Source organism: Podarcis cretensis (genome assembly GCF_951804945.1).
Source record: "Podarcis cretensis genome assembly, chromosome: 3".
Classification (NCBI taxonomy): domain Eukaryota; kingdom Metazoa; phylum Chordata; class Lepidosauria; order Squamata; family Lacertidae; genus Podarcis; species Podarcis cretensis.
Genome location: NC_137172.1, coordinates 102,085,173 through 102,110,369, shown reverse-complemented (window position 1 = coordinate 102,110,369; position 25,197 = coordinate 102,085,173). Strand labels below are relative to the sequence as shown.

Sequence of the window (25,197 nt, the reverse complement as noted above, 5' to 3'; positions counted from 1 at the left end):
ATTTAATTGTAGGTTACAAGTATGTATATATGTAATAATAATGATGGACATACAGGTGCAACATCTTTGTCACCAATATAAGGCTCTCTTTTACAACACTGTAGCTGATATAAAACTAATCATTTTTTAGAAATGAGTGCAGTAATTATTTCTGCAATCAACAAGCTTGCCACAATACAAATGGACTCCCTGGAGATTTCCATCTCATTCTTTCCCACCCTCTCTGATGAGTGCATAGAATTATAACTGCTTGGATATGTAATATAGATTTTACTTCTGCTATAAATGGTAGGCGTATTGGAGAACACACAATTGCCTCAATCAAGAATGATGTATCAACATTCTATACATAACTCAGTATGTTCATAAAAATGATAATTTGTCTTTTTACTTGTAGGTAAAGGAGTGAGAGAAGTTAATGAAACAATAACTAAAACTCCAGGTTTGTATACGAGAACAGTTTTAGAACTAAATACATTTAATCGCTCTCTAGTCCAGTGTTTCTCATACAGCAAAATTCTTTCTAACTTTCAAATGAATCATTTCATTACAAATGACAAAACGAAACAATTTCACAAAAGTACTGGCATATAAAAATTGCTGTCCGAAATTGGTCATGACACAACTCTCTCTGTCTCTCTCTCTCTCTGTGTATATATATATATAGCCTTTAATACAATGTCCTCTTATGTGGCATAATCGAAGATGTTTGTATGGCTTAGCTTTCATGGAGACAGTAAATCAGTGTCTGGGTTATACTACTATAGGCTACAGGTCGGGGTTCATATGACTGAATACCACTCCATAAGAAAAAAATGTATCCACATAGAAAACGAAGGATTCTAATGCTCCATTATAGTTTCCTGTGTGGAGAGAATGGACACAAATGGACTAAATTTGTTTCGTGTCAATTTCACACATGGCCAATATGAAGACTGATCCATTCCATCTACGTATGGCATTTAAAAAAATTATTACCTTTACCAGGTGGTCCAAGAGTTGGCTTTTCACCACCCTCCCTCCATTATTTAACATGTTCTAGCCACTTGACATGGCTAGAAAGCACAGCAGATGCCAACATGGCTTGCAAAAGGGCCTCAAAAGTCCTTGAGATGACAGGCTGTGATGACATGCCATCCCTCCTTTGACACTGTATGGGGGGGGGGGGATGTTTTCATGGAAGGGTACATAGGGGCAGGTATCTCCCCACCCCTCACCCCTATCAAGTTCAGAAGAGGGATAGTACATCAAATCCTCTTGTAGGTATTTTCAGACTCATTTTCAAGGAATTCAACAACTGCTACTCTTCGTGATCATTCCAAGTATGTAGAACCAGTTTTTAAAAGGTAGGCCATGGAACATGGGCCCTAAGTAAGAGAAGAGTAGATTTTGGCATTCTCATTCACAAGTGCATTTAAGGGCTCCAGGTCAGTTGTGTTGTCTTTGGGATTAAGATTACTCCCCCCCCCCCAAATAATAATAATTCCCAAGCATTCCTAAAATACACTTATACCCTCAATCATATGCATCTCCACCTGCAATCTGAGGTAGTACAACCCATACATTCTTGTTTCAGTGAGAACTAGGCCAATACCAAAAGAATAATTTTACATATTAAACACAAGGCGCTAGATAAAGTTGCTTTATATCAGACAGTGCACTATAATGGAGAGCCTTATAATGAAAGTAGAATTGCATTATACTGAGATTTCAGGTAAAATCTATTTCATTTTCATCTTATGAATGTTCAAGTTCACAATAATAAAAAAATGTATTCTAAAATTTAGATTTGGAAATGAAGTTTAAACTTTTGCCTAAATCTGCTTAAAGTTGCATAACTTTATATGAGTAAATGTTAAACTCACAGCACTTGTAGGCACATTTTGTTACAATCACAATGGGTAAACCACTTTTCAAAGCAGATAGTAGAGTTGACACATTACCTGTCTCCTAAATGGAGGAAGAAGAAAGTGGCACGTCCTCAGACTAGTTCCGTGTAACACAGACTTGGGGCGACTCCACACATTGTATAACCTAAAAATGTAAATGTGGATGGGACAAAAACATGTTTGCAGACACATGTAATATATAGGTAGTTCACATTAGAAGTTGTGATTGGCTGTGCCACCCTTTTTATGCTGAAAACAACAAAAACCACCTAGATTTCAAGCTGTATTAAATACCACCACCCCCGTGAGCAGTTTCATTAAGATAGTTATTGCTGACATAAACTTGGATCCATTCTATATGCAGAAAATGTATTCAATTTGTGTGACTTTCGTTTTGCACCTTGTGCTAAAGGTAAAAGGTAAAGGGACCCCTGACCATTAGGTCCAATCTGGCCGACTCTGGGGTTGCGGCACTCATCTCGCTTTATTGGCCAAGGGAGCCGGCATACAGCTTCCGGGTCATGTGGCCAGCATGACTAAGCCGCTTCTGGCGAGCCAGAGCAGCGCACGGAAATGCCGTTTACCTTCCCGCCGGAGCAGTACCTATTTATCTACTTGCACTTTGACGTGCTTTCAAACTTCTAGGTTGGCAGGAGCAGGGACTGAGCAACGGGAGCTCACCCAGTCACGGGGATTCGAACCGCTGACCTTCTGATCGGCAAGTCCTAGGCTCTGTGGTTTAACCCACAGCGCCACCCGCGTCCCTAGCACCTTGTGCTAGGACACCGCAAATGAAATAAAATCCCAAGGTGTTGTTCTGCTTCCGCAAAAGGAAGCAACATAGCCTCCCTATTCTGACACTGTGTGAACTCTTGTATGCAAGAGTGTTAGCAGCAATTGTTTTCCTTTTGCTCAAAATTGTTTAGATCCAGCCCATCATCGAGCTCAGTTCACTTGATTTCCCCAAAACATAACTTGCAGCACATTAAGTGAAATTTACACTGGTTCCTAGGGGGAGAAGTGCTTGGCTCTGCTCAAGTGTGTTTGTGCAATAACCATGGAGATACACCAGTTCTGCAGAGTTCATTAGATCATCACCGTAGGAAATGAGTGCATATAAGAATTAGGCACTGCCTTCTACTAATGGCCAGACTACCTGAAAAGCAAATATGTATATGGTTCTACTTTTCTCTGCTGCAGTTCATACATTCAGCTGGGGGCCGAGCTTCAACAACATAGTAGAAGAGTAGCTCTCAGTCTTTTCTTTCTGCTGTGCAGATGCTTTGCAGTGCAAACTGTACTCCTCTTAAGTGCTCCCTTGCATTGACACCTTGTTCAACTTGGTTGTCCATACAAAGGTCTCAATTCACACTGAAGTGGTGGAGGGGAGATCCTGAGTGAAGGAAGGGAATAACTTGTGCCACTCCATCATGTTGGCTCAATAGTGCCCTCATTGAATGTATGAATCTCCTTTCTACTATACCAAGTTGTATAAGATTTTAAACTTCCATCTGAGCAAATTTGTTGTGGAGTAATTCATTGTGCACTCATTAATAGTTATTAACTACCACACTACTGTAGTTGAATCTTTTTCTCACTGCATAAATTTAGTCAAATGAGTAGGGTAGGGAACAACCGTGCAAGTCGTCGTTTCTCGGTTTGTGTCACAGTCTTGCAGTCTCTGCAGTGTGTCTCTACTGTTGAATGTGCAGCATGTATTTATTTATTTAAACAGTCTTACATGCAAAGTGTGTTTCCTATGTCTCAAAGTCAACGCTTTTGTCATCTGAGGTCATTTATGAGCTGATTTTGAGATACAGTGGTACCTCAGGTTACATACGCTTCAGGTTACATACGCTTCAGGTTACAGACTCCGCTAACCCAGAAATAGTACCTCAGGTTAAGAACTTTGCTTCAGTATGAGAACAGAAATCATGCTCCGGCGGTACGGAGGCAGCTGGAAGCCCCATTAGCTAAAGTGGTGCTTCAGGTTAAGAACAGTTTCAGGTTAAGAACGGACCTCCGGAACAAATTAAGTACTTAACCCGAGGTATCACTGTACAGTGCACAATCAATTTTTGATATATAATTTGTTGATATCCCTGTTTTCCTGGAAGTTTTGCTTTTATCTCTGTTATACTGCAAAATGATGAATAAGGATCATCTACCAGATCCTAGCTTTGCTCATGCATTCCTAGAATTTCTACGGCTTGGAGATAGGGCTGTGTATGACCGCTCTGCCTCTTCTGTCCCCATCCCACCCTAGTGCTCCTGTAGAAAGATCCAAAGTATCTGAAAGATCTAAGTGCAACCATCTGAATATGCAGAGAATCTCCTCTTCAGACCTTTCTTAAAAGGTGTCTGGCCCCATGACCCCTCCATACTTGATGCCCATACACATTCTTTGAATGGAATAATAGATGTTTTATTTTATTTTTACCTTGCTTAGGATGCCCTGATAGGGATTTTGGTTCCTCTTACTTTCTCATTTTTGAATCTTTAATTTTAGTTCTCCACATTTCTGAAGCAATTGGCAAATGAGTCGTTTTTTTAAACCCCTCACAAAAGTTCATCAGCATTTTAGTGAGAATTTTTATGTAATAAACACATTATTGTAAACACTTTTGATTAATACACATTTTTGCAGGTAACTTTCCCTAACATAATGTGGCTTTTCATATGTAATTGCCACTGGTGTATTGGTGAAAAGTGTGCATATATCACTTTTTCTACACATTGGTTGGAGAACTGCACCACAAAATTCACAGAAATGTGAATTTTGAAGGATAGCAGTGTTTTTGTTCACAGAGTGCAAATTAGGTAGTTCATCTTCCAAATGCGAGCAAAATCTAATTTCTTCCCCACCCCCTACCTCTTGTGCACAATTTAATTGTTACATCGGGATATGTTTGCACAAACTTTACGGGGAGGTTGTACAATATTGGTTGTTTATTGAGTGCCCGTTCTGATTTGCTTGAGGGAGGTTATATGACTTTACATCGGGAAATTGCTTTCCCACACTTTCCAGTGCATTTTCTCATCACTTTCCTTACCACAAAAAAGTCTGATCTGAAGCAGTTTTATTGCACAAGATCACCAAATCCTCTTTAATTGTGAAACCTGAATTTGTATGTTTTATTCAAATAGTGACCGTATGAAACTTTGTAACAAGATTTCCCAGCTGTTGGGAATTGCAAGTGCAGAAATCACAGTTGCACATAAACTGAGTTTCCAGCAGGCATCTGGATGGCCACTCTGTGATGCTGAGGTTGCTGGATTAGATGTGTTAATTGCCTGATCCAGCAGGCTGTTCTTTCTTCCCATGCAAGTGTATCAGAGCAACCAGGGAACAGCTGTCTTTTATTTGTCTATTCTCTCCCCCCCCCCCCTGTTCTTCAGCCAAATAATAATAATATGGTCCCAGTCTTAACGCTAGCTCTTAGCTGCAAACTTACTGAAATGACCAGCTGGTGAAACCTCAAGGAGAGAAAGAGAAAAGTTTCTGGTCTCTCAGCTCCGCTGATGGAGAAACCCTCAAACTTACCTCTCCTTCTACTGTGATGAGTGGAAGAGCTACTTCATTTTACTTATAGGACCTAGATTGCTGTTTGATGTCAGGCTTTCAGGCCCTTCTAATGATTTGGGCCGCTGTGAATTTTACTGCTTTTGTTGTTTACATTTTAGAGTGTTCCTAGTATTTTATCCCACTGCTCAGCTCTCCTTATGAAGGAATGAATAGGAATAAATAAAATAAATAAATTTCCCTAACTTAGCTTCTGACCTATCAGGTCCCATATAACACACCAGACGTGTGTTTTGCTCTGCTAGATGCTCAGTTCCCATGCCATGTTTTTGTTGTTTATTTACAATTGAAACAAGAATAGCAAAGTTTCCTTAAGTTGGGAAATGTCCATGCGTACAATAGGGAGCTTGTCTTTCCTCAGTTTGGGCTTGGTGTATGATGACATTGCCTGGTGGAGAGCCACTATTCGCATAATTTTGTCACATTGCTAGTGTGGGTTATCCCCTGCAGTTTTCCACATGCAGTTCTAAGTGTACTTGGGCACAGGGAAAATTTAACATGTGGAGCCTACCTCAGAATCCTTAGAATATTTCACACCAATTTCTGTAGCTTTATTTTATACCTCAGTAACTTCCATACAAGATTTTTTTTAATGCTGCTGAGTCAATGTTTTTAATGCAGTCAACTTCAAATGGTAATAAAATGATGGTACAAAGTGCATTTAATGTGGTGCTGTGTTACACAGCTGTGCTGTTCCTGAAGATCATTCCACAATGTTTTCCTTCAAAAATGAATCCTGTTCAGCAAAGGTTCTCCTACAACTGTAATTAGTGGTTTCCTCTTTCTGTCCCTTTTATTGATTCCTGTTCAGCGCAGCTTGAGGGGATTAGTGGTGTATTGCCTCTTAATAAGTCAGCTTTTGTTCATGTGTGAGTTAATTGCTGGTTTCCTCTCATTCCCTCCCCCCTTATAATGAAATGTTGCTATTTTGCTAGATAAGAAATAAAATAAACAATTAAAGGAAGCCAGTAATTAAAACCCCTCCCATGGGAAACAGAAGCTGACTAATAAGCAATGATTCATCACTAATCCCTCAGGCTTATCAAACAGGAAACAGTAAAACTGCCGTAGGAAACTTACTGGTACAGTGGTGCCCCGCAAGACGAATGCCTCGCAAGACGGAAAACCCGCTAGACGAAAGGGTTTTCCATTTTGGAGGTGCTTCGCAAAACAAATTTCCCTATGGGGTTGCTTCGCAAGACGAAAATGTCTTGCGAGTTCCCACGGTTTTTTTCTGCTTTTTTCGCCCTTTTCCTAAGTCGCTAAGCCGCTTATCAGCTGATCCGCTGATAAGCCGCTTCTCAGCTGATCGCTAAAAGCCGCTAGACCGCTAATAGCGCTAATCCGCTAAGCTGTCAATGGGCTTGCTTCGCAAGACGAAAAAACCGCTATACGAAGAGAATCGCGGAAAGGATTAATTTCGTCTTGCGAGGCACCACTGTAAAGGCAAGTAGCATCTGAAGCATCTCAGTAGTTCATTGCCAAATGACACCTAGCGCTTCAGTAGGGATGCTTGAGAAATTCCATCTTTATGAATTCTTATATGAGCTGACCTGATACACACCTCCCAGACTGGAGTGCAGATCGAAATTCGTTTATACTCTGACTTTCAGACATTCTGAATAGCCTAGCACAATTTTTGGCTCCCAAAAAAGTAACAAAATTGTACATTAAGAAATGCAGATATTTAAGTGAAAAGCCATAAAGGCTGCAATTCTGTTGCCCCTGGGAGGACATTCCCAGGGGCAAAAGAAACACCAGATCATCATCTTGAAGGCTGGAAAAAGAGCTTAGAACTAAAGGGGCTGGGAGGAAACAGATGTTGAATCCCCCTTCCTAACCCACATGGCATTCCAAGTGCTTGGGCCAACTAATTTTGGAGCTCTGCCTTCAGTAGGGGCAAACAGGGGCGTTCGGGGGGGGGGCATGCTGGTGGATGACCCATCCGAAAAACCCCATCAAAACCTGGGAGGAAATAAGGTGTTCCAGAGGTGTACAAGATTAGTAAATATCCTTTCATCACCTCCATGAAATGAAGTTTGGGGTGGATCACTTCCATGCACTTACAATGTGAAATCCAACAGTGGCAGACCTTGCAGTCTCAAATTTCAGAGGCGCCCTGTGCGACACCAAAATTCGGCACCTCACTAACGCTCGCCCTCTATTCTATATCGTATTTGGGGTGCCCCTTGAGGCTCTGCAGCCAGTGCAGCTGAAATGGTTGTGCGCCTCTTAATCTGCCTCTGTGTCAAACAGGGAGAGTTTTGCATGGACAAGTATATTACAAACTACTATGTCATTGACATAGGATGTATGGTATTTTCATCTGCTGTACTAGAAAATGAAGGAAATGGCATAATGACATACATGGCAATTGTCAGTCTTTGAACATGCAGAATGGAGCTCCATGTATCTTACATCTTCACAAAAAATAGGGGAATTAGGGGGTGGGGGACTGAGAAAGCAATATAGAAATCTGGAAGTTTCAGCTGCAAATCTCTGCCTAGTTTTTCATGCGTTCATCTAACTGAAGTCAATGAGACACTTAGGCATCTATAACTTCCGTCAAGAGTACACTCAAACTGCCTTGAATTTGTTCTAAAGGACAGTAAGGAATGTTTCTCTTAGTAATACAACTTGCATTACGACCAACTGATCATTTCATTATTGTTCCAACGTATGATCCTAAATCCATTGGTAATAAAGAGGATATGTTTTCTCTCATGTATTTCTGGAGAAGCTGAAGTGAGAGATCCAAAGTAATTTGCTTTGGACTTCAACTGCAGCAGGAAGATGTCACTATGCATAAAGATTCACCATAAGTTCATATACTCTATTATCATTGATACTATAAATATTTCAATACAACAAAGGTTTTGAAACAATGTGTGGACCCTCTAATAGTGAACTAAATAATGAATACGCAGAGAAGTAGAGAGACACATCTGCTTGCATTTTGTTGTAGTGATTTACTTCTTTGTTCATCTTTTCTCCAGTTCCTTCAGATGTATTTTTTATAAATTCATTGTGGAAAGGTTTTTATGATCATCAAGGGAAAAGACAACCTGCAACTCTAACCGTTGACTGGTTCAATGCTACAAGCAGTAAAGTGAATGCTACATTCATTGAAGCATCTAGCACACAGCTCAAGCTATCAGGTGAGGTTTGAAATTCCATTTTGAAGCTGCAATCAAGGTTTCGGAGACATGTTCCTACCTGTTTCGATTTACATGTAGCATGTGTAAGGTAGAAGAAGAGATCTATTTATACTACTAGAAAGCCTTATATTGTGACACGACACTTAGAAATGATCTGGTTGCTTGCAGCTGAATCTGATGAATGAAATAGGTTTCAATTAAAATTATTATTGTTTGCTACCTCTATTAACCTGTAGAAGAAATCCCATCCTGTAGTCACCACACTTCCCCTTTGATACCTGGCACTTAGGGAACATTGACATTTTGTTGCTGATGTAAATATAATAATATTTCTTTACATGCAAAGTTTGCGCCATTTTGCTAAGTTTTTCCATGCCAATGCTTTGTAAAAATAAACCTCTATATATCTTACTCCCACAAATTATTTTGATAAACAAAATCTATCCTGTAGTTACTTCTAATTCAAAACATAGTCTTTTCCGTAGCATGGTTTTATGATCAGATCTAGCAATTGAAACATTAAAAAAAAAAAATCAAACAGACTCTTAAAAGCTCTGTGCACATTTGCAAGTTAATGCACACATTGAACTTACATTAGTTACCAACTGAGGGACAATATGGGCCCCTCCAGACATCATTATTTGTCCTCAATATGCTAACAGGGAAGTTAAACATGATGACATGTTAAATAACATTTGTGTCTACAAAAGCTTTGGAATGGCCATACTCCTTTGTTTGCAACAGGTGCGTGTTTAAAGGGAGAGAGGAAAAACTGTTGTTAATGGAAGGTTTCCTGGTTGGTTTGCCTTTTCATTGCTCACGTGAAGGGGCTGCATGCTAGGCCAAAATGCTTGTTCATATCTCAGTTGATGGCGCTAATATATGATAATCTGAGTATGACTTTTAAAAACTGGTTCAGAGGTGAACCATTGCTTTAAAAGCTGGTTTGTAGGAATACATTACACCATTTATTTAAATGCAGTAATATCTAATTATGTAGTTTTTTATGTAAAGGAAGTTTAAGCTAGCTAAATATTTTACATCATCTACAGAAAAGATTAATATTTTGTTCAGTCTAAAAATACACAGAGTGAACATGTTTTAAAATGCACTTTCCATAATTTTCTTTGCAGGCGTTTACAAGAAAGAGGAAGCCCATTTGCTTTTGAAAGTCTATCAAATTAAAAATCCTAGAGAGGGTTCTGCAAGCAAGTTTGAAAATGACAAATGGGCCTTAGATGGCTATGTAAGTAAACACAGAAGATGTTTATGTGACTCAAATGTTGTCCCCACCTAGTAGAATATCTCTTCTCTCTTGTATATTTTTACATTTGTGGTGGTATGCATTTTGAAATGTATGAAACCCATCATTACTCCCTTGACTCCTTAAGAGAAGTATTTTTTGCACACATCTGCTTTATTGCATTTAACATTGCCTTGTTCCCAAAGAATGAGACACAGAACAACTAAGATGGAAGTTGCTGGGCCAACTTTCTCATGGACTTTGGGATATTTTAAAATGCTGGGACAGAATATTAATTTCATTACGTGGTTTCCTTACTTATGGAGGTCCTAATTTGAAGGCAGAAGTTTCTCGTTTTTCAAAAGTAATTATAATCTTCACTGAAGATTATTGTTGGAAGGAAAGCTATGAAATTGCAGAACTGCAATTTCCTAGAGTGTATTAACAATGTATCCGTTGTTCTTCCCGATTAAGAAATGTTGTGTTTTGAGGTTGGATCCAGTAACCAAGGTGTGGTTTCCCACTCACTGTAAACATTTCAGGAGCCCAGGTTGCTAACCAGATATGTATATGAGAAAAGGAAGAGGGACGATGAGGAAGCTTTCTCTCTGCACACACTGATGTGTGAAAGGAGGGTGCAAAATGAGAAGACAGCTTCATCATTGTGCCCATCTCCTCTCTGTCTTCCTCTCTGATGCAGAGTCATTGCTAGGCAAGACATGTTGCTCCTCCTTTTCCTTTGTCTGTGTAAGGATCCAGCACCAAAAACCACGATACCAAGAGGAAGCGAGTGGTAATGGATAGAGAAGAGTTTCTTGACATGCCACTCTTGTGACCTAACACTTCATACAATTTTCCGAAAGCAGCATTTCAGCAAAACTATACATGCATGTCTGAGCGTGTATGTACATTCTTCTAAATAGAGCCTCTTTTGCCAATGTAAACTGCAGCTGAGGGGGACCCATTCCAAATTCGAACTGCAGCAGCTGGCCGTGGATTAAATTGTCTCTCTCCTCCTCACACCAGGGTCCTGATTAAACGGCTGCCAATTAGATACCAGGTGAAATTCATGGCATTGGTTTTGAGGTATAAAGTCCTATGGAGCTTGAGACTAGGATACCTGAATGATCATCTTGCCCCTTAAATGCACAACGGTTACATTCTGCATGTGAGATCCATTCTGCACAATGTAAGAATTGTGCCTTTAGCATTGTAGCACCTACCCTTTGGAATACCCTCGCCATAATATTAGACAGGTGCCATCTCCACTGTGTTGAAGACTTGCCTTTAAACTGAGATCTTTCCTAGCCTGCCTCTGTTTTGGCATTGTTTTAAAGATGTTTTTATTGTTTCACCACTTGTTGTTTCTGCCCTGGATTCCTTTGGGAGGAACGGCAAGACAAAAATATGATAAATATCATAAATAATAAATAAAATAAAATGGAGTTGCCAGTGTGAGATTTCCACTTTGGCACAGGCCAGACAAGTTGGACTCATGGCAACCTGAGAGTGTGGCATCTAGCCAGCCAGGCCCCATGGTGGGGCTGGAGGTCTTACTCAAGACCCCTGGAACTCCTCATAATCTATGGCTCCAGCTCAAGGCAATCCAAACTGGAGCCCCTAGCACTTGTCATTTGCTGTTTTCTCCCCCTACAACCAGTACAAAAATCAAGGAGGAGGCAAGAGGGCTAAAGAAAGCGTGTCTTGGGGAGCAGGTGGGTCACCTCTGAGAGTTGCATCTGACCCCATAGCCTAGACCAGAACTTTCCAAAATGTGTGTTGCAACACATTAGTGTGCCAGCTGCAATGTGTGTGTGTGTTGCGTGAATGCTCCCTGTGCTCCTCCTGGAACTGGAAAGTGGTTAGTTTAACCTCCAGTTTGCTAGTAAAACTGAAATACTGTGTCATAAATTATGCAGGTCTAAAAAATGTGTCATCAACATGAAAAATTTGGAAGGCTCTGGCCTAGGCGTTCCTCATCTCTTCCTTGGTAACTGCAGCATTCCTTTCAAGTATTTCAGAATTTGTAATCTAACAAATGCTACAAATGCAAAAGGGTCTTCATCATGATGTATAGTTTTATGAGTCTCTTTGTTCAAATGAAAACCAGGATTTGTGTGTTATTAAAAATGTTTGGCTGTTTTAACTATTCTGATGATTTTGTTTCATTGGTGTATCAGTAATCATGAAATGCAAACAAACAAAAAAAGATGGTTCCATTGTCCACTCTTGATTTTAATGGTTTCTCTTTGTTCTAGGTGTCATCGGGACTCGACAGAGGTGTCTTCACATATCAAGGTGACATACACGGAAAAGATTTTGGAAGATTTATGCTCCAAAGACAAAGTAAGAATGCTGCTATAGCCCTATGTAGTGTCATATATATTATTGAATACTGATAACCTCAAATCACTGTGCCAACCATTGAAGTAAATAAAAGCATATTTATTGTATTCAATTACTACCACATCTTCTCAATTTGTTTAAATGTGCCATTAAATCTCTAATTCAACTATTTCATGCTGCCACTTCATTTTTGATGCAACAGCAACCTAATAAGATAACTGCAGGATGCTTCTATGAAGACCATCAATGCAGAATGATGATTATAACAGTGCTTTAAATGGCTTTTACAACTTAGTCTTTAATATGTTCTGTGTTTAAATGACTTTGGTAGTCCTGGATTCTGCATGTATCTTCAGACTGTAAGGAAAAAGCCAGCTTGCGTTTTCCAAGGCTATTAAGGGATATTGTTACCATTTGTTACCAGATTAAATATGAATATTCTGAATCCTTTTTTCAAGCTTTGCCAGGAGATGGAGGTGATGATGATGACAGAATTTACATAGGGGGTTTGTGATGTTAGAATCTTCCTGTTGGAACCATGAGAACCCAATGGTCTGAGGAAAACAGCTGCATGCATTCATATAGGATTATATAGTTCAGCACTTATTTATAGATCTAGACATTTTATACATGTTTATTGCATTTAGAAAATACATTGCATTCATAAAAAATGTGCTTGTTTTGCCAGCCATACTTCTGCTGGATTTACATGCTTATACTTGCATCCCTTAAAAAAAAAAATTCTTTCCCTTCCCTTCATTTTCTTTTCAGGTCCTTTAAGTACGGGCGCAGATCATCCCAATCACTTCTATGGTACAAACAGCAGTTCTGTTGCAGCTGCAATCCTGGTACCGTTCTTTGCTCTAATATTATCAGGGTTTGCATTTTACCTCTACAAACACAGGTATGCTGGATCTAATCTCTTGTGACATATTTAATTAAGTGCACAAACTTCTGCCTGTTGAGAGTAGAGAGAAGAGAAAGCTTTAACAAAGATTAACTGCTCAAATTTTACAAGGTACAATTTGATAGCCCAAACAGCAAAACAACAAGTAACATTTTGGTAGCTTCTAATGAAAATTGGTTGTAGATACAAACAAACACATGGGTGTGTGTTTAATACTTTTCTTTCATGGAAAAACAAAACAAAACATTGAGGTTAGCCTACATCAGAAATGGCTACACTGTGGCCCTCCTGATGTTGTTAGACTACACATCCAATAATCTCTGACCATTGTTCAAGTTGGGCTGATGGGAGTTGGAGTCCAACAACATTTGGAATAGCCTACCTGTTTTGCATTTTTGAAACAATACACAAGCACAGCCATTTTTTTTTGAGTTTGTATGCAGTTCTCAAGCCAAGTAATGGGTACAAACTGCATATATTTGGCTAAGTGTGGATAAAAATCCATATATTAGTGAGAATAATATATTATTCTGTGAACTGCCCTGAGACCTCTGGGGTGTAGGGCAGTATAATATTCAATAAATAATAATATGAAAAATATATGTACATTTGCATTGAATGCATATGAGGGAAAATTTACAAGCAAATGTAGATTTTCATGAGGATTTAAAAAAAAAAAAAATGCAAAATGATGTGGAGACCTGCACTTATGATCGGAAAAATTAGAAACTGAGAGAAACGAAAATGGACAGATTTGTCCAAGTCTAATCTGGTGAGCTACAGGTTTGGCTGGGCGATATCTTGTTTTCAGCAACTAAAACATTGTGATTATACTGATATATCACAATGTTTGAAATTGCCCAGCCCTACTCTATACCACTCTTGCTCACAGGAGGCAGAGCGGTAAGGGTGCTTGCTCTGCTGAGGGGCAGGTGGGGATGCTGGAGGGCTTGATCAGCTGAGAAGTGGGCTTCCTTAAGCTGCCCACCTCTCTGCTGATCACTGCAATGTTAGCTGGCAATACACTGCAACTTCCTAGCTGCAGGCAGAGTGACTAGGTGAGGTGCACTGCGCTGGCATCGGCCAGGGAGGCACAAGGTTATTGCTGGCTGAAAAAGTCTGAAACTGGTATTGCGGTTTGACCATTGTACCAGTTTCAGACAATTAATTGTAACATTGCCCAGCCACAGGATCACCAACCCTGGCTAGGACTGGGCAATGGGTGTTGAAACAGCACCCAGGACCAGTAAGGGCCCAGAGCACAATGGTGGTTTTACCCGGGGTATATTGCAAGTAAAACGGCCTCTGCACCCAGCACGCTGAAGGAGAATAAGCTGCAGTGGCAGAGGGACTCAGGAGCAGTGGCCGTTTTACTTGCAATATGCTTCTTGTAGCTTGTTCCTCCCTTGGCTCATTTAAACGTCTGCATTGAGGGGTATGTGGCTGTCTGCCCCTCAGCAGAGAAGTGTAATGGAGCCCCTATCCCACCAGATTGTGTGAGGCACAGATGAGGTGGGGCTCTGTTAGACTTCTCCATTGAGAAGCAGGCAGCCACACACCCCTCAATGGAGAAAGAGGTAGCTCACCTGACCCACACACACCCTGTGCCAAGGCAGTAGAGAATGAGGCAGGCACTGGCACAGCAGGGTAAAGGGACAGAGAAAGAGGCAGCCCCCAGGGAGCCAAAAAGCTGATCAAGGCCCCCCCCTCCTTTTTGGCTCATGTGGGGCAGGTGGAGTAGCTTTCTATGAGAAAGAGGCAGCACCTCACCCACTGCCGCCATCTTGGCACAGGCAGGTTACATCTTTCTCCCAGAAGAAAGAGAAAACCCGCCCCTGCCTGGCTGCCTTTGCCTGGGAGGGAGAGCTGTGTGTTTCATCCTGGTCACCCCAGGAGGGAGCCTCACCTCAGTACCTTGTTCACTCCAGGCACCAGACTGCCTCTTTCCCCATGAGGGGCCAGGGTGAAACCACCTCAGCTCTCCCAGTAGGAGTGGTGGCAATTTAAGCTGGGGTAAATGCAGGTGGCGCTGTGGGTTAAAGCCTCAGCGCCTAGGGCTTGCCGATCGAAAGGTCGGCGGTTCGAATCCCTGCGGCGGGGTGCGCTCCCGCTGCTCGGTCCCAGCGCCTGCCAACCTAGCAGTTCGAAAGCACCTCTGGGTGCAAGTAGATAAATAGGGACCGCTTACCAGCGGGAAGGTAAACGGCGTTTCCGTGTGCGGCTCTGGCTCGCCAGAGCAGCGATGTCACGCTGGCCACGTGACCCGGAAGTGTCTCCGGACAGCGCTGGCCCCTGGCCTCTTAAGTGAGATGGGCGCACAACCCCAGAGTCTGTCAAGACTGGCCCGTACGGGCAGGGGTACCTTTACCTTTACCTTTTAAATGCATCTTGTTCCTCCCTCTTGTTTCAACATTCTGGTATATCGCCAGATCACTATGTTAAAAAGCTGACATCACCTGGCCTCCATCGTATCATACAAAATATATGTAGCACGTTAACAGTGCAATCTTCTACTCAGAAATAATACGTTTTGAGTTTACCTTACTCCAAGCCATAGGATTGTAGCCTAAGGTTTAATAAACAGTGGACATGAGACAGCCAAAAGTCAACACTTTCAAGGGAGATATTGAAGCACATGCTTAATTTTTCCATTTAAATTTATGAGACTTGAAAGGACTTCTGCATTGTGCCTTACATGTGCTGCCCCCTTCCCAGTGCCTTATGAATGTTAGAATTCATAGATAAACAGACCCTACTGGTACATGCTGAGTGAGCTTATGGGAGTGCTGCTAGAGTTGGTCTAACATTTCTGTCTGAGAAGATAGATTAATTTTAAATATGCATAACTCTTAAAAAGTACCAGAAGTAACGGATCTTGAATGTCCTAAACTACAGCCCTGTTAAGAGACAAAATAACCTCCAGCAGAAGGATCATTTTTATGCCTTACAAAATTAAGAATGTGTGTAGTAGTTTTGAGTCAGCTGCCCCTGTCCTTGGGAGGAAGCTTGAATGCAAAGGGTGCTGCTGCCTGTGTCGGTTGCTAACCTGACCATCCTCATCTAGGAACCAGGGCTGACTGCTACAGCACTATACTGCAACATTAAGCTATAGTCCCAGCTCAGAGGCCAAGACTTTTTAGCTTAGAAAAACCATGCACGTTTAGTTTCTGCTAGCCACACCTGCATTCTCCACAACCTCTGAGGCCTTAAGTATCGGGTGTGCAAATTTATACACACAACGCTTCTTTTCAGCTGAAACTCACTGGAATGGCATTCCAGCACGTCTCAGCTGGGCCATGGAAATGAGGGGAGAGACCTAACCAGACTCAGCAAAGGCCCACTGAACCTCCAGCTGACAAGGAGACCCTCTCTGAAGGGAACATCCTCTATTAGCTCTAGATATGGTCTCCTCGCGAGCCAGGGGCACAACGGGGCCTCCCAGCTGGCACACGGGAATCCCACCACCACTGCTCCAACAGTTTAACAAAGCCGGCCGCCTCTTCCATGACCACCTGGTGGCAGAATGTATGCCTGGGCAAAGCGCAAAGGGAGCCTCCTGCAGCTTGCCTTGTAAAGCAGCACAGGGGACACAAAAACGCCACAGTCCAGGCAGGGAAGCTGCTGTCGACTCTCCTCTCGCTCTCCATCCCCAGGTCAGGCTTGACCCGGGAGTGGAGCTGTGGCTGGTGGCATTGGGTTGTCACACAAGGAAGCTGCTGCCACCACCACCGCCGCCTTTGCCCACATGGGTGGGGAGAACAGGGTGACAGAGATAGGCTTCCTCTGGCTCACGAGGAGACCCCCTACCCCAAATATATCCTCTTTGGGTTCTGGAGTGGATCTTTTGAGGGAGGCGTGTTCCAGCACCTTTTGGTCTAGAAATATTATTATTATTAATTTATTATTTATACCCCACCCATCTGGCTGGGTTTCCCTAGCCACTGTGGGCAGATTCTAACAGTCTATTAAACATTAAAAGCTTCCCTAAACAGGGCTGCCTTCAGATGTCTTCTAAAAGTCTGGTAGTTGTTTATTTCTTTGACATCTGGTGGGAGGGCGTTCGACAGGGCAGGTGCCACTACCGAGAAGGCCCTCTGCCTGGTTCCCTGTAACTTGACTTCTCGCAGTGAGGGAACTGCCAGAAGGCCCTCGGCACTGGACCTCAGTGTCCAGGCAGAGCGATGGGGGTGGAAACGCTCCTTCAGGTATACTGGACCAAGGCTTGTATATCCGATACTGGATATAAACTACAGCAGCCCTTTTTAGTCAAATGGCCAGACTTAGAGAGAAAGTCAACATCGCGCTGTTGCAACATCCCTCCACCCCTGGGTGCTGTTCCAGGGGCTTTCTTCACCACCCAAAAAGGACCCATTGCACTCATGAAAGTCCTTATGCAGGGCTTTCTCTGCCAGAATGAATTAGTTGAATTCTTCCCTTGGTAAACAACCCTATAGGACAACATAAACACGGCTAGGATGTAGACTTCTATAGGCTTACATGGGGGGGAATAAATTCCATTTATCTCAGAGGGGCTGTTTCTATTTAAAATTAAAAAAAGGTTTAAAAATTCTCTAATTTTTGTCACAGCATTTACTTTGATGGAATATCTATATTAATTCAGTTCTATCTTCTATCTTCAAATAAAATGAGCGTTTTTTGAGGGATTATAATTTAGGTTCTATTTAATTATATAATTACATTCATAAATAATTAACATTATATTTAGGGTAGAAGACTCTATATATCACTACTGTTTTAATCCCTTCCTTTCAGCTCAGCATACGTTTTGAGTTCCATGTTGAAATTTGAGTAATTGAACAAAAGCAAATAGTTTTGAAATCAAATATTTCTCTATTGTTGTTGTGCATTGTCTGACACAGGGCATTAAACAGCTACTAGTTTGTTTTGGCTCACCTCTAAAAATAAAATGTTTCCATTTTGCTTACATTTGTCTATTATTCACAGTACTGTCTAATATGGGCAACCCCCCCCCCCCATTTACATGGGGGTTATGTTCTGAGGCACCATGTGCATCAGTGAAATTGCATATATTTGAAACATTACTGAAAAAGCCTGTGAACTCTGTCCCTTTCTGTGATGTTTTCGGGTTACTTCCAGGTCTGGCACAATGTGTGTATACACTTACCGAAAGCATGTAAATGGGGTATTGCCTACATAGCTTTAATAGGAATTCAGCACAATATTTTTCAATTTTGCCCATCAAAAAAACACAACACAACTTCACCTACCTCTTCATGATCAAGTTTTTTCAGTACATATCTGGGTATCTGAAATGAAAATTTTAAAAACCCATGAATACAGTGGCACCTTGGGTTACAGATGCTTCAGGTTACAGACTCCGCTAACCCAGAAATAGTGCCTCGGGTTAAGAACTTTGCTTCAGGATGAGAACAGAAATCATGCGGCGGTGGCAGGAGGCCCCATTAGCTAAAGTGGTACCTCAGGTTAAGAACAGTTTCAGGTTAAGAATGGACCTCCGGAACGAATTAAGTTCTAAACCCGAGGTACCACTGTATAACAGATTAAAACATGTTCTTAGAATGACCGCAGCAATCATGTGGAGCTGTTACTGAAGCATGAATGCTATGTACGCACAGCTTCATACAAGGAGGGCTTTCCTAATCCCCTCTAAAAGGAAATGTATAGTTTATGGCCCTAATGGGATGAGTTCTAGAACTCCCTTACACCTTGTCAGGTGCCACTAGAATTGTGAGGAGCTGCTCCTGGAATGGAGAAACTGAAAAAGCAAAGTATGAATGGAGCAGTCACTCCTGCCAGTCTGAATCCTGGCCCTGGGCAGTTGCTCAAATAAACAGGGAATCCTCTCCTTGTGCAGAGCTCCATGTCTTCATCTGCCCCCATGGCCACTCTAGAACTATTTGATTGCAGTTCTGACCACAGGATTGTCACCCATTTCCCCCAGTCAGCCCACTACAATCTCAAGAAACTTTGAAATTATTTACATTAAATTAATGAAAGGAATGACAGTAAACCCTGCTGCTAAAATTCAGAAACATTGCAGCTATTTGTGGCTATTGAAACCAATTTTTTAAAATGACCAAAAAGGGAAATGATTTGAAGGCATTTCTTGCCATTTAGCAGGCTTTTAAGAACTCGAAAGAAAACATTCAGAGCCTACCAGGAAGCAATTCCCATCTGTTCCATTCCACTTTTGGCAGCATCTACTACTATATCGCTCGAGGTGTTTATTTCACTTAAAGTTGGGATTAATGATTAAATCTAGCAGAGAAATGAAGGTATTTTTGCCCTACAGTTTAGCAGACTGCAATAAAAGGAATAGATTTTTTCCTCCTGTATTACTAGTAGGAAATGTTATGAATTAAGTGATAATGAGCTTTCATCTTTTCCCTGCCATGGTTTTTGCATGTTTTCTTCACAAGAAACAAGACACATAAATTGTGAAGTTGGTGACAACACTTTTCAAGAGAAAAAACTACCTATGCACCTTTTTAGTAGTGGAGAATGCCAAATTACAGTGGCCCCTCTAGATACAAATTTAATTCATTCTGGAGGTCCGTGCGCACCCTGAAAAATCTGTATCCAGAGGCACTGTTTCTGCGCACACGCACGGCGCAATAGAACGCATGCGCGCAGAGCGCTTCTGCACATGTGCGAGCAGCGAAACCCAGAAATTCCAGGTTTGCCACTTTCGCAGCCCGAAGTTTACATTACTTGAGAGTAACGTAACCTGAGAGTCTACTGTACATGCTTCATCATGTTTCTCTTTGGTCCCTGTCTCTTCCTCTCCCCTTCCCCCCTTCTCTCTCTTACACACAGTGGGTGGTGAGTGGGGAGACATGGTAGTTGGTTTCCTATAGTGCTACCTTATGCCACTGTCGAGTCTGTACGAAGGAAGCAATCCCCTGGTCTTCCATTCCATCTTCAGATTACTCCTTTGCCACTGTCCAGTAAAGAGTGTAGCAACTGCAGATAATAAAAAGATAGAACAATAAAACTACAATTAGATAAAAGTATCAAAACAGTTAATATCTAAATATTAAGATATTAAAGCAATATCTTAAGAAATTCAGCAGAGCAGATAAAAAATATACAATCTAAACAGATTATGCAACCAAAACTGTGTTGCAGAATTTGAAGTGTGTAAGGTGATTTGACTAGTCTGCTCACCTCTCTTGGTGTGTCGGCGTTGCTGGACAGAAGAGGCTTCACAGGGGCCCCAACAGTGGAATTCAAACGGCAGTGCCCTTCTTGATAGGCAGCGGGGGCATATGCCCCCACCGCCTATCAGGAGCTGGATACCCTGCACCCTGCATTGGCGAATGGGGATGCAGCCTAGACGTGGGCGGAGCCAGGGCAGAGCCAATGGAATCAACAATGGGCTTCCCTCGGATCCGCCCCCTGCCCATTGAAGCAGCCCACACCTGGGGCACAGGCTGTTTGTTCCTGTGCCGGGTTTTCCTGCTTCTTTGTAGGATCAGGACCAGAGTTTGCTGTGTTGCTGTGGGAGCTCTGCTTTGCTCCCTGCTGCACTAGGCTTTTGCCTTTGGCTCTAGCAAGCCTTAAGAACTCCCACCTGGATTGACAATTCATCACTTCCGGCAGGCAGGCCGGAAGTATTTAGATTGCCCAATGCCCAAACCAAACCTCTTTCATTTGTATTCAATAAAGTTGTGGCCTGTTTTTACCCAAAACCCAGTCTGATTGGTCTCTTATTTATATGGGTTGGGGTATGGGAAGTCCGATGCCTTGTCCTGCAAGTAGTGTTCCAGTTTACATTTAATCTGGCAAAGGCAGACTAGGGGGTTTGCTTTAAAATATGGACATATTTCTTCTCCAACTCTACTCACAGCTATTGCAGTGTTTTAAACAAGCTCATGTCCTTCAGGTACACAAGTACCAGGTCCTAAGCTGTTCTTTCCTTAGTGGGAGAAAGAGTACCTGTTTTCAGGTGAAAACAGACCCATAGAACTGGCCTACAACGGAGCCTAGTGATGTGGGAAGCTGCGCTCATGGAATTTGGATACATGTGAAACAGTTCTACAGCTTTTACTTTTTTTGATGCTTTGGTAACTGATAACTCCGCATTCTCTGGGCTTACTAGTGAGGCAAGCTGCCAACCATTTTAAGCAGCAGGCACTTCTGGGAGCTTAATAGTGTTTAGACGTCAGGATCTTTATAAATTGCTTTAGTTGTACCATGTTATTTACAATGGCTGAGGCTCTGATTTTTATCCTCCTCTTTCCTCCCCACTCCAGAACAAGACCAAAAGTGCAGTACAATGGTTATGCTGGACATGAAAACAGCAATGGACAAGCGTCATTTGAAAATCCTATGTATGATACAAACTTAAAACCCACAGAGGCAAAAGCTGTGAGGTTTGACACAACTCTGAACACAGTTTGTACAGTGGTATAGCCTTCAGTGCCCAGTTTGACTGATTCATAGCCATACCTCTGATGGACAAGCAGTAATTCCTTTGGTGCCATATACCAGTTTCCCTTCTCTAGGCTTCACTGCTGTAATCTTTTAACATCTACCGGCATAGACGCAGCAAGGCTTTCTGGTGAAACGTCAAGTCTTCTGGAGAATCAAGACCAAGATAATTTCTTCATCTCAAAGGTGGATTTGAAATACCTGGCTGCATTTGCTCCAAATCAAGGCACACTTTGAAGGAAGACTGCCAAGTCATATCCATCTGTCATATTTAAATGCCTCAGACTTTCACATTTGTAAGTGGCTGGATGCCTTTCAATGCAATCTTCTGGGCACTCGGATCACTCCGTTGGGAACTGTGACAAAAAAATAGCACCATAAATTATCCCCAGAAATAAGAACATTCAGGAGGAGATTTAAACAACAACAACAACAAAAAAGAAGCTTTCTTGAAGGAGAAGACAAGACAACCTTCCTCGGGGGCTGCACACATCTACAAAATGCTTTACCATTGAAATCTTGTCAACTGTTAGAACAACCCTACAGTATATCTCAGATATTCATACATAAGGCAGTCTACAAACTTCCCAGTCAGCTGTTGTATTGCAAAATGTTAATGCACAATTTTTTGCACTAGTGTGGTATGAATGACTGAGTATGATACTGGTTAAAAACAAAAACAAAATATACAGGGTTTATACACACTATCCATTGTATATAAGCATTTACTCATCTTTTTTTTTTTTTTTTTTTTGGTCCTGTGACGCATTCCATAATAATTTTACCCAGCACGTATGTTATACAATGACTCCTTCCTCTATTCCTGGCAGAGTGACTTGTGACTATGAAGAGACTATATTTTGGTTTATTTTCCATGTAAACTCCAGTACAACCCAGCCAGATTTGGGGGTGGTGGGGGTGGGAAGCCCGTGTTTACAAATCTTCATTCCCAGCCTTGCTTCCGTTTTCTCTCTCACTTCATTCATTCTTTTTTTCTCAGCATCATACTCTGTAACAGCAGGGGAGTCAGGCAGCTACTGCTGCTTGCCATGTACAAAATGTGAATAGTAATTTATTTTAGATAGTTCATAAAGCCTGTGGGCCCGTGCTCACAATACAGTCTTCCCTTTTGCATTTGTTTGCCATCTTTTTTTTCCACGTGGAACTACATTGTTTTCTAATGTTACATAGAACTTACAAATGCATTGCAAGAGAGTATGTAAAACTCGAGCCACATCCAACATGCAAGCCGCTACTGCAACCACTACGCTTTCCAATGGGGTGTCTGTATGTGTGTGAGTGTGTGAATGTCTTTGTTGGCTACATTTTTAACCACTACTGCTTGATGCTTTTGTAATCACACAGCTTGACAGAGCAAGTTTGAGATGTACGTGGAAAAACTCCTCAAAGTTACTGTAGCAAGGGTTGCTGCTAGCTTCTCAAAATGAAAATGGGGACATGGCAAAATTAACTGACAGGTTGTTGATTCACCCAAGTCTTTTACCTATAGTACTAACTCATGGGTGGCACAGAGAGAAGGATAAGAAAACTATGGGGATAGCTGTGGCATGATTAGACCTCTGTTGCTGCCTACTCCTCAGCTCAGTAGGCTAGGGTGAAAACCAGAAACAAGGGAGCTAGAGTGGCACCAGTACATACTCTAACCTTCCTTTATGTCAGAACTTTCCAAAAATGTTGGCCGCACCCACACTAATTTAATCAAACCAACTATGTTGCATTTCAAAAATTATATTAAGTTTTATACTGTATTTCTATTGCTTTCCGACAGAGGGACAAACACCACTGTACATCGCCAATGATTTGCCACCTGACTTTTAAAAACAAACAAACAGAACTATTTATATTAATATTCTGACACCTTCACATCAAGTACACAGGCCAGGTTCCAAAAACCTGCACTAGTGGTTCCACACACCGAAAGGATCTTTGGAGTCGTGTTTCCCAAACATTACCCCCAGAAAGTCATATGTCAAACCACTTTTGACGAGGCTTTCAAAAGCAGGTTGTCATACGGCAGGGGCAATTTTTATTCCTTGTTCAAAGTGGGGGGGAGGCAGGAATTCCACTGGGCACATTCAAGCCCTTGGGCAACTCAAGTATCTCTTTGGATCCAGTCCATTATGAACCCTGACACCAAACTAAACCAATCACCAAAAATAAGCATTAGCAGAAAATAATATATATCAGTTTATGTTAAATAGCAAGAAAAAGTTTGCAGGGCAATCTTTGATCAAAGTAGAAAAACTTACATGATTTTTGATGGAAGATACCAGCAATGCCAATAAGTTTAGTGTCTTCATCTTTTTTTAACAAAAAAATGTTTAATATTAGAAACCTTGGCACTGTCTGGACATTTGTGCTTTGCTTTAGAGGCAGATTACTTTTTTATTATCTCACGTGCATTTACAATTTTATATAATATCTGACAGATTTGGACATTCTCTGGAAGGACAACAGTGATCAGAACAAAATAGCCCTCCTTTCATAAAGAGGCATTGCTTCCAGTGTAGATTGCACTGTTGTATACTGGAGAAAGGGAAACACTGAATTGCTGCCTCTGAAGTCACTCTGGTGATGGCAGATGTAACCAAAGTCATTTGGGGGGGGGGGGGAGAGAATACAAAATATGAAGGGAGAATGGGTTTGGGTTCTCCCCCAACCCCAATTCTTACCCTGTCTGGATGAAGAGTAAGAAGAAGGAAAGTTTTGTAAAATAGTGTTACCACCCTATATCCTGGATTGGGAGATCCAAGTGCACTTATCTGCACGCATGGATCTCTTGTATATTGCAGGGTGGGGAGCTGGTTCATTTCAATGGACTGGGCTGCTCATGAGAAAGCAAGTCTGTGCATGGGTTGGCTCCATTCACTGCAAAGAACTGGGGGAGCGTTTCAGACAAAGGAGCCAGAGGAATTCATTAGAGCACTGTTTTCAACTTTTCATTCTTTAGACTCTGAAAATCCTAACTTGATTTATTCTAGGGAAGTATATTTAAACAAGAAATAAGGCTGTTCACATTAGAATAATAAACCATCGACTTTGTTTTTTTACTTAACGGAGGCAAAACAACCATTTCTCTCTGATATGCTCCAATCTTCAGTTGTTACTGAACTTCTCATCTGCAGTGTCACTCATTTCAGTGAAACTACAGAACAGAACATTGGTTTGTACCCACACAGCATATCTAGAGATACAGCCCTACCTAATAAAATAGGTCCATGGCTGTGTGTGTGTGTGTGTGTGTGTGTGTGTGTGTTTCCCCCTTTGTCACCTCTGTGCCTATCTCTTGAAGGTTTTCTGTTCCCTTTGGTTTTGTTACAGTTGCATTGGATTGCACACTGACCAGGTTAAATCTTCCATTTCTAACACTCCTTTTCAGGCTCCATGCTTGCCCAGACACACATCAGGTGCACCACCCCAACAGCCCAGATCTTCAAAGTGCCACCCCCAAAGTCCATTCACTTGAGTAGAGCCTGAATTGCAGAGTGACTTGAATAGTAAAATTGAGGTCTGTCATAGTACGGTCATGCCAAAGGCAGTATGAAATCTCTGTGATGTGTTTACTGTTGACTCTTTCCCCAGAAAGGACCAGAATGATTATGATAAAGCAAAGG

At 41.6% G+C, this 25,197-nt stretch overlaps 1 protein-coding gene and 1 long non-coding RNA gene across 5 annotated transcripts in view; one reads left to right on the top strand and one right to left on the bottom strand.

Annotated features, from left to right (window-relative positions):
• The window catches only part of CSMD1 (CUB and Sushi multiple domains 1), a 991,444-nt gene extending 966,660 nt beyond the window's left edge, over nucleotides 1–24,784 (top strand). For 3 of the 4 annotated variants that reach the window (XM_079969602.1, XM_079969604.1, XM_079969605.1), the window contains 6 exons: nucleotides 398–442; nucleotides 8,469–8,630; nucleotides 9,764–9,876; nucleotides 12,132–12,219; nucleotides 12,991–13,123; nucleotides 21,385–24,784. In XM_079969602.1, the coding sequence (XP_079825728.1) occupies nucleotides 398–442; nucleotides 8,469–8,630; nucleotides 9,764–9,876; nucleotides 12,132–12,219; nucleotides 12,991–13,123; nucleotides 21,385–21,544 (701 nt within the window). In that variant the 3' untranslated portion in view covers nucleotides 21,545–24,784. The remainder of the gene's footprint in view (nucleotides 1–397; nucleotides 443–8,468; nucleotides 8,631–9,763; nucleotides 9,877–12,131; nucleotides 12,220–12,990; nucleotides 13,124–21,384) is intronic. The other variant, XM_079969603.1, reaches the window with a different exon arrangement.
• Nucleotides 13,083–21,674, bottom strand: LOC307212676. Its single transcript, XR_013837083.1, has 4 exons — nucleotides 21,581–21,674; nucleotides 19,993–20,092; nucleotides 18,376–18,414; nucleotides 13,083–13,177 (listed from the first exon to the last, which is right to left on the bottom strand). It is a non-coding gene; the product is annotated as an uncharacterized lncRNA (long non-coding RNA).
• Nucleotides 24,785–25,197: the final 413 nt, after the last annotated feature.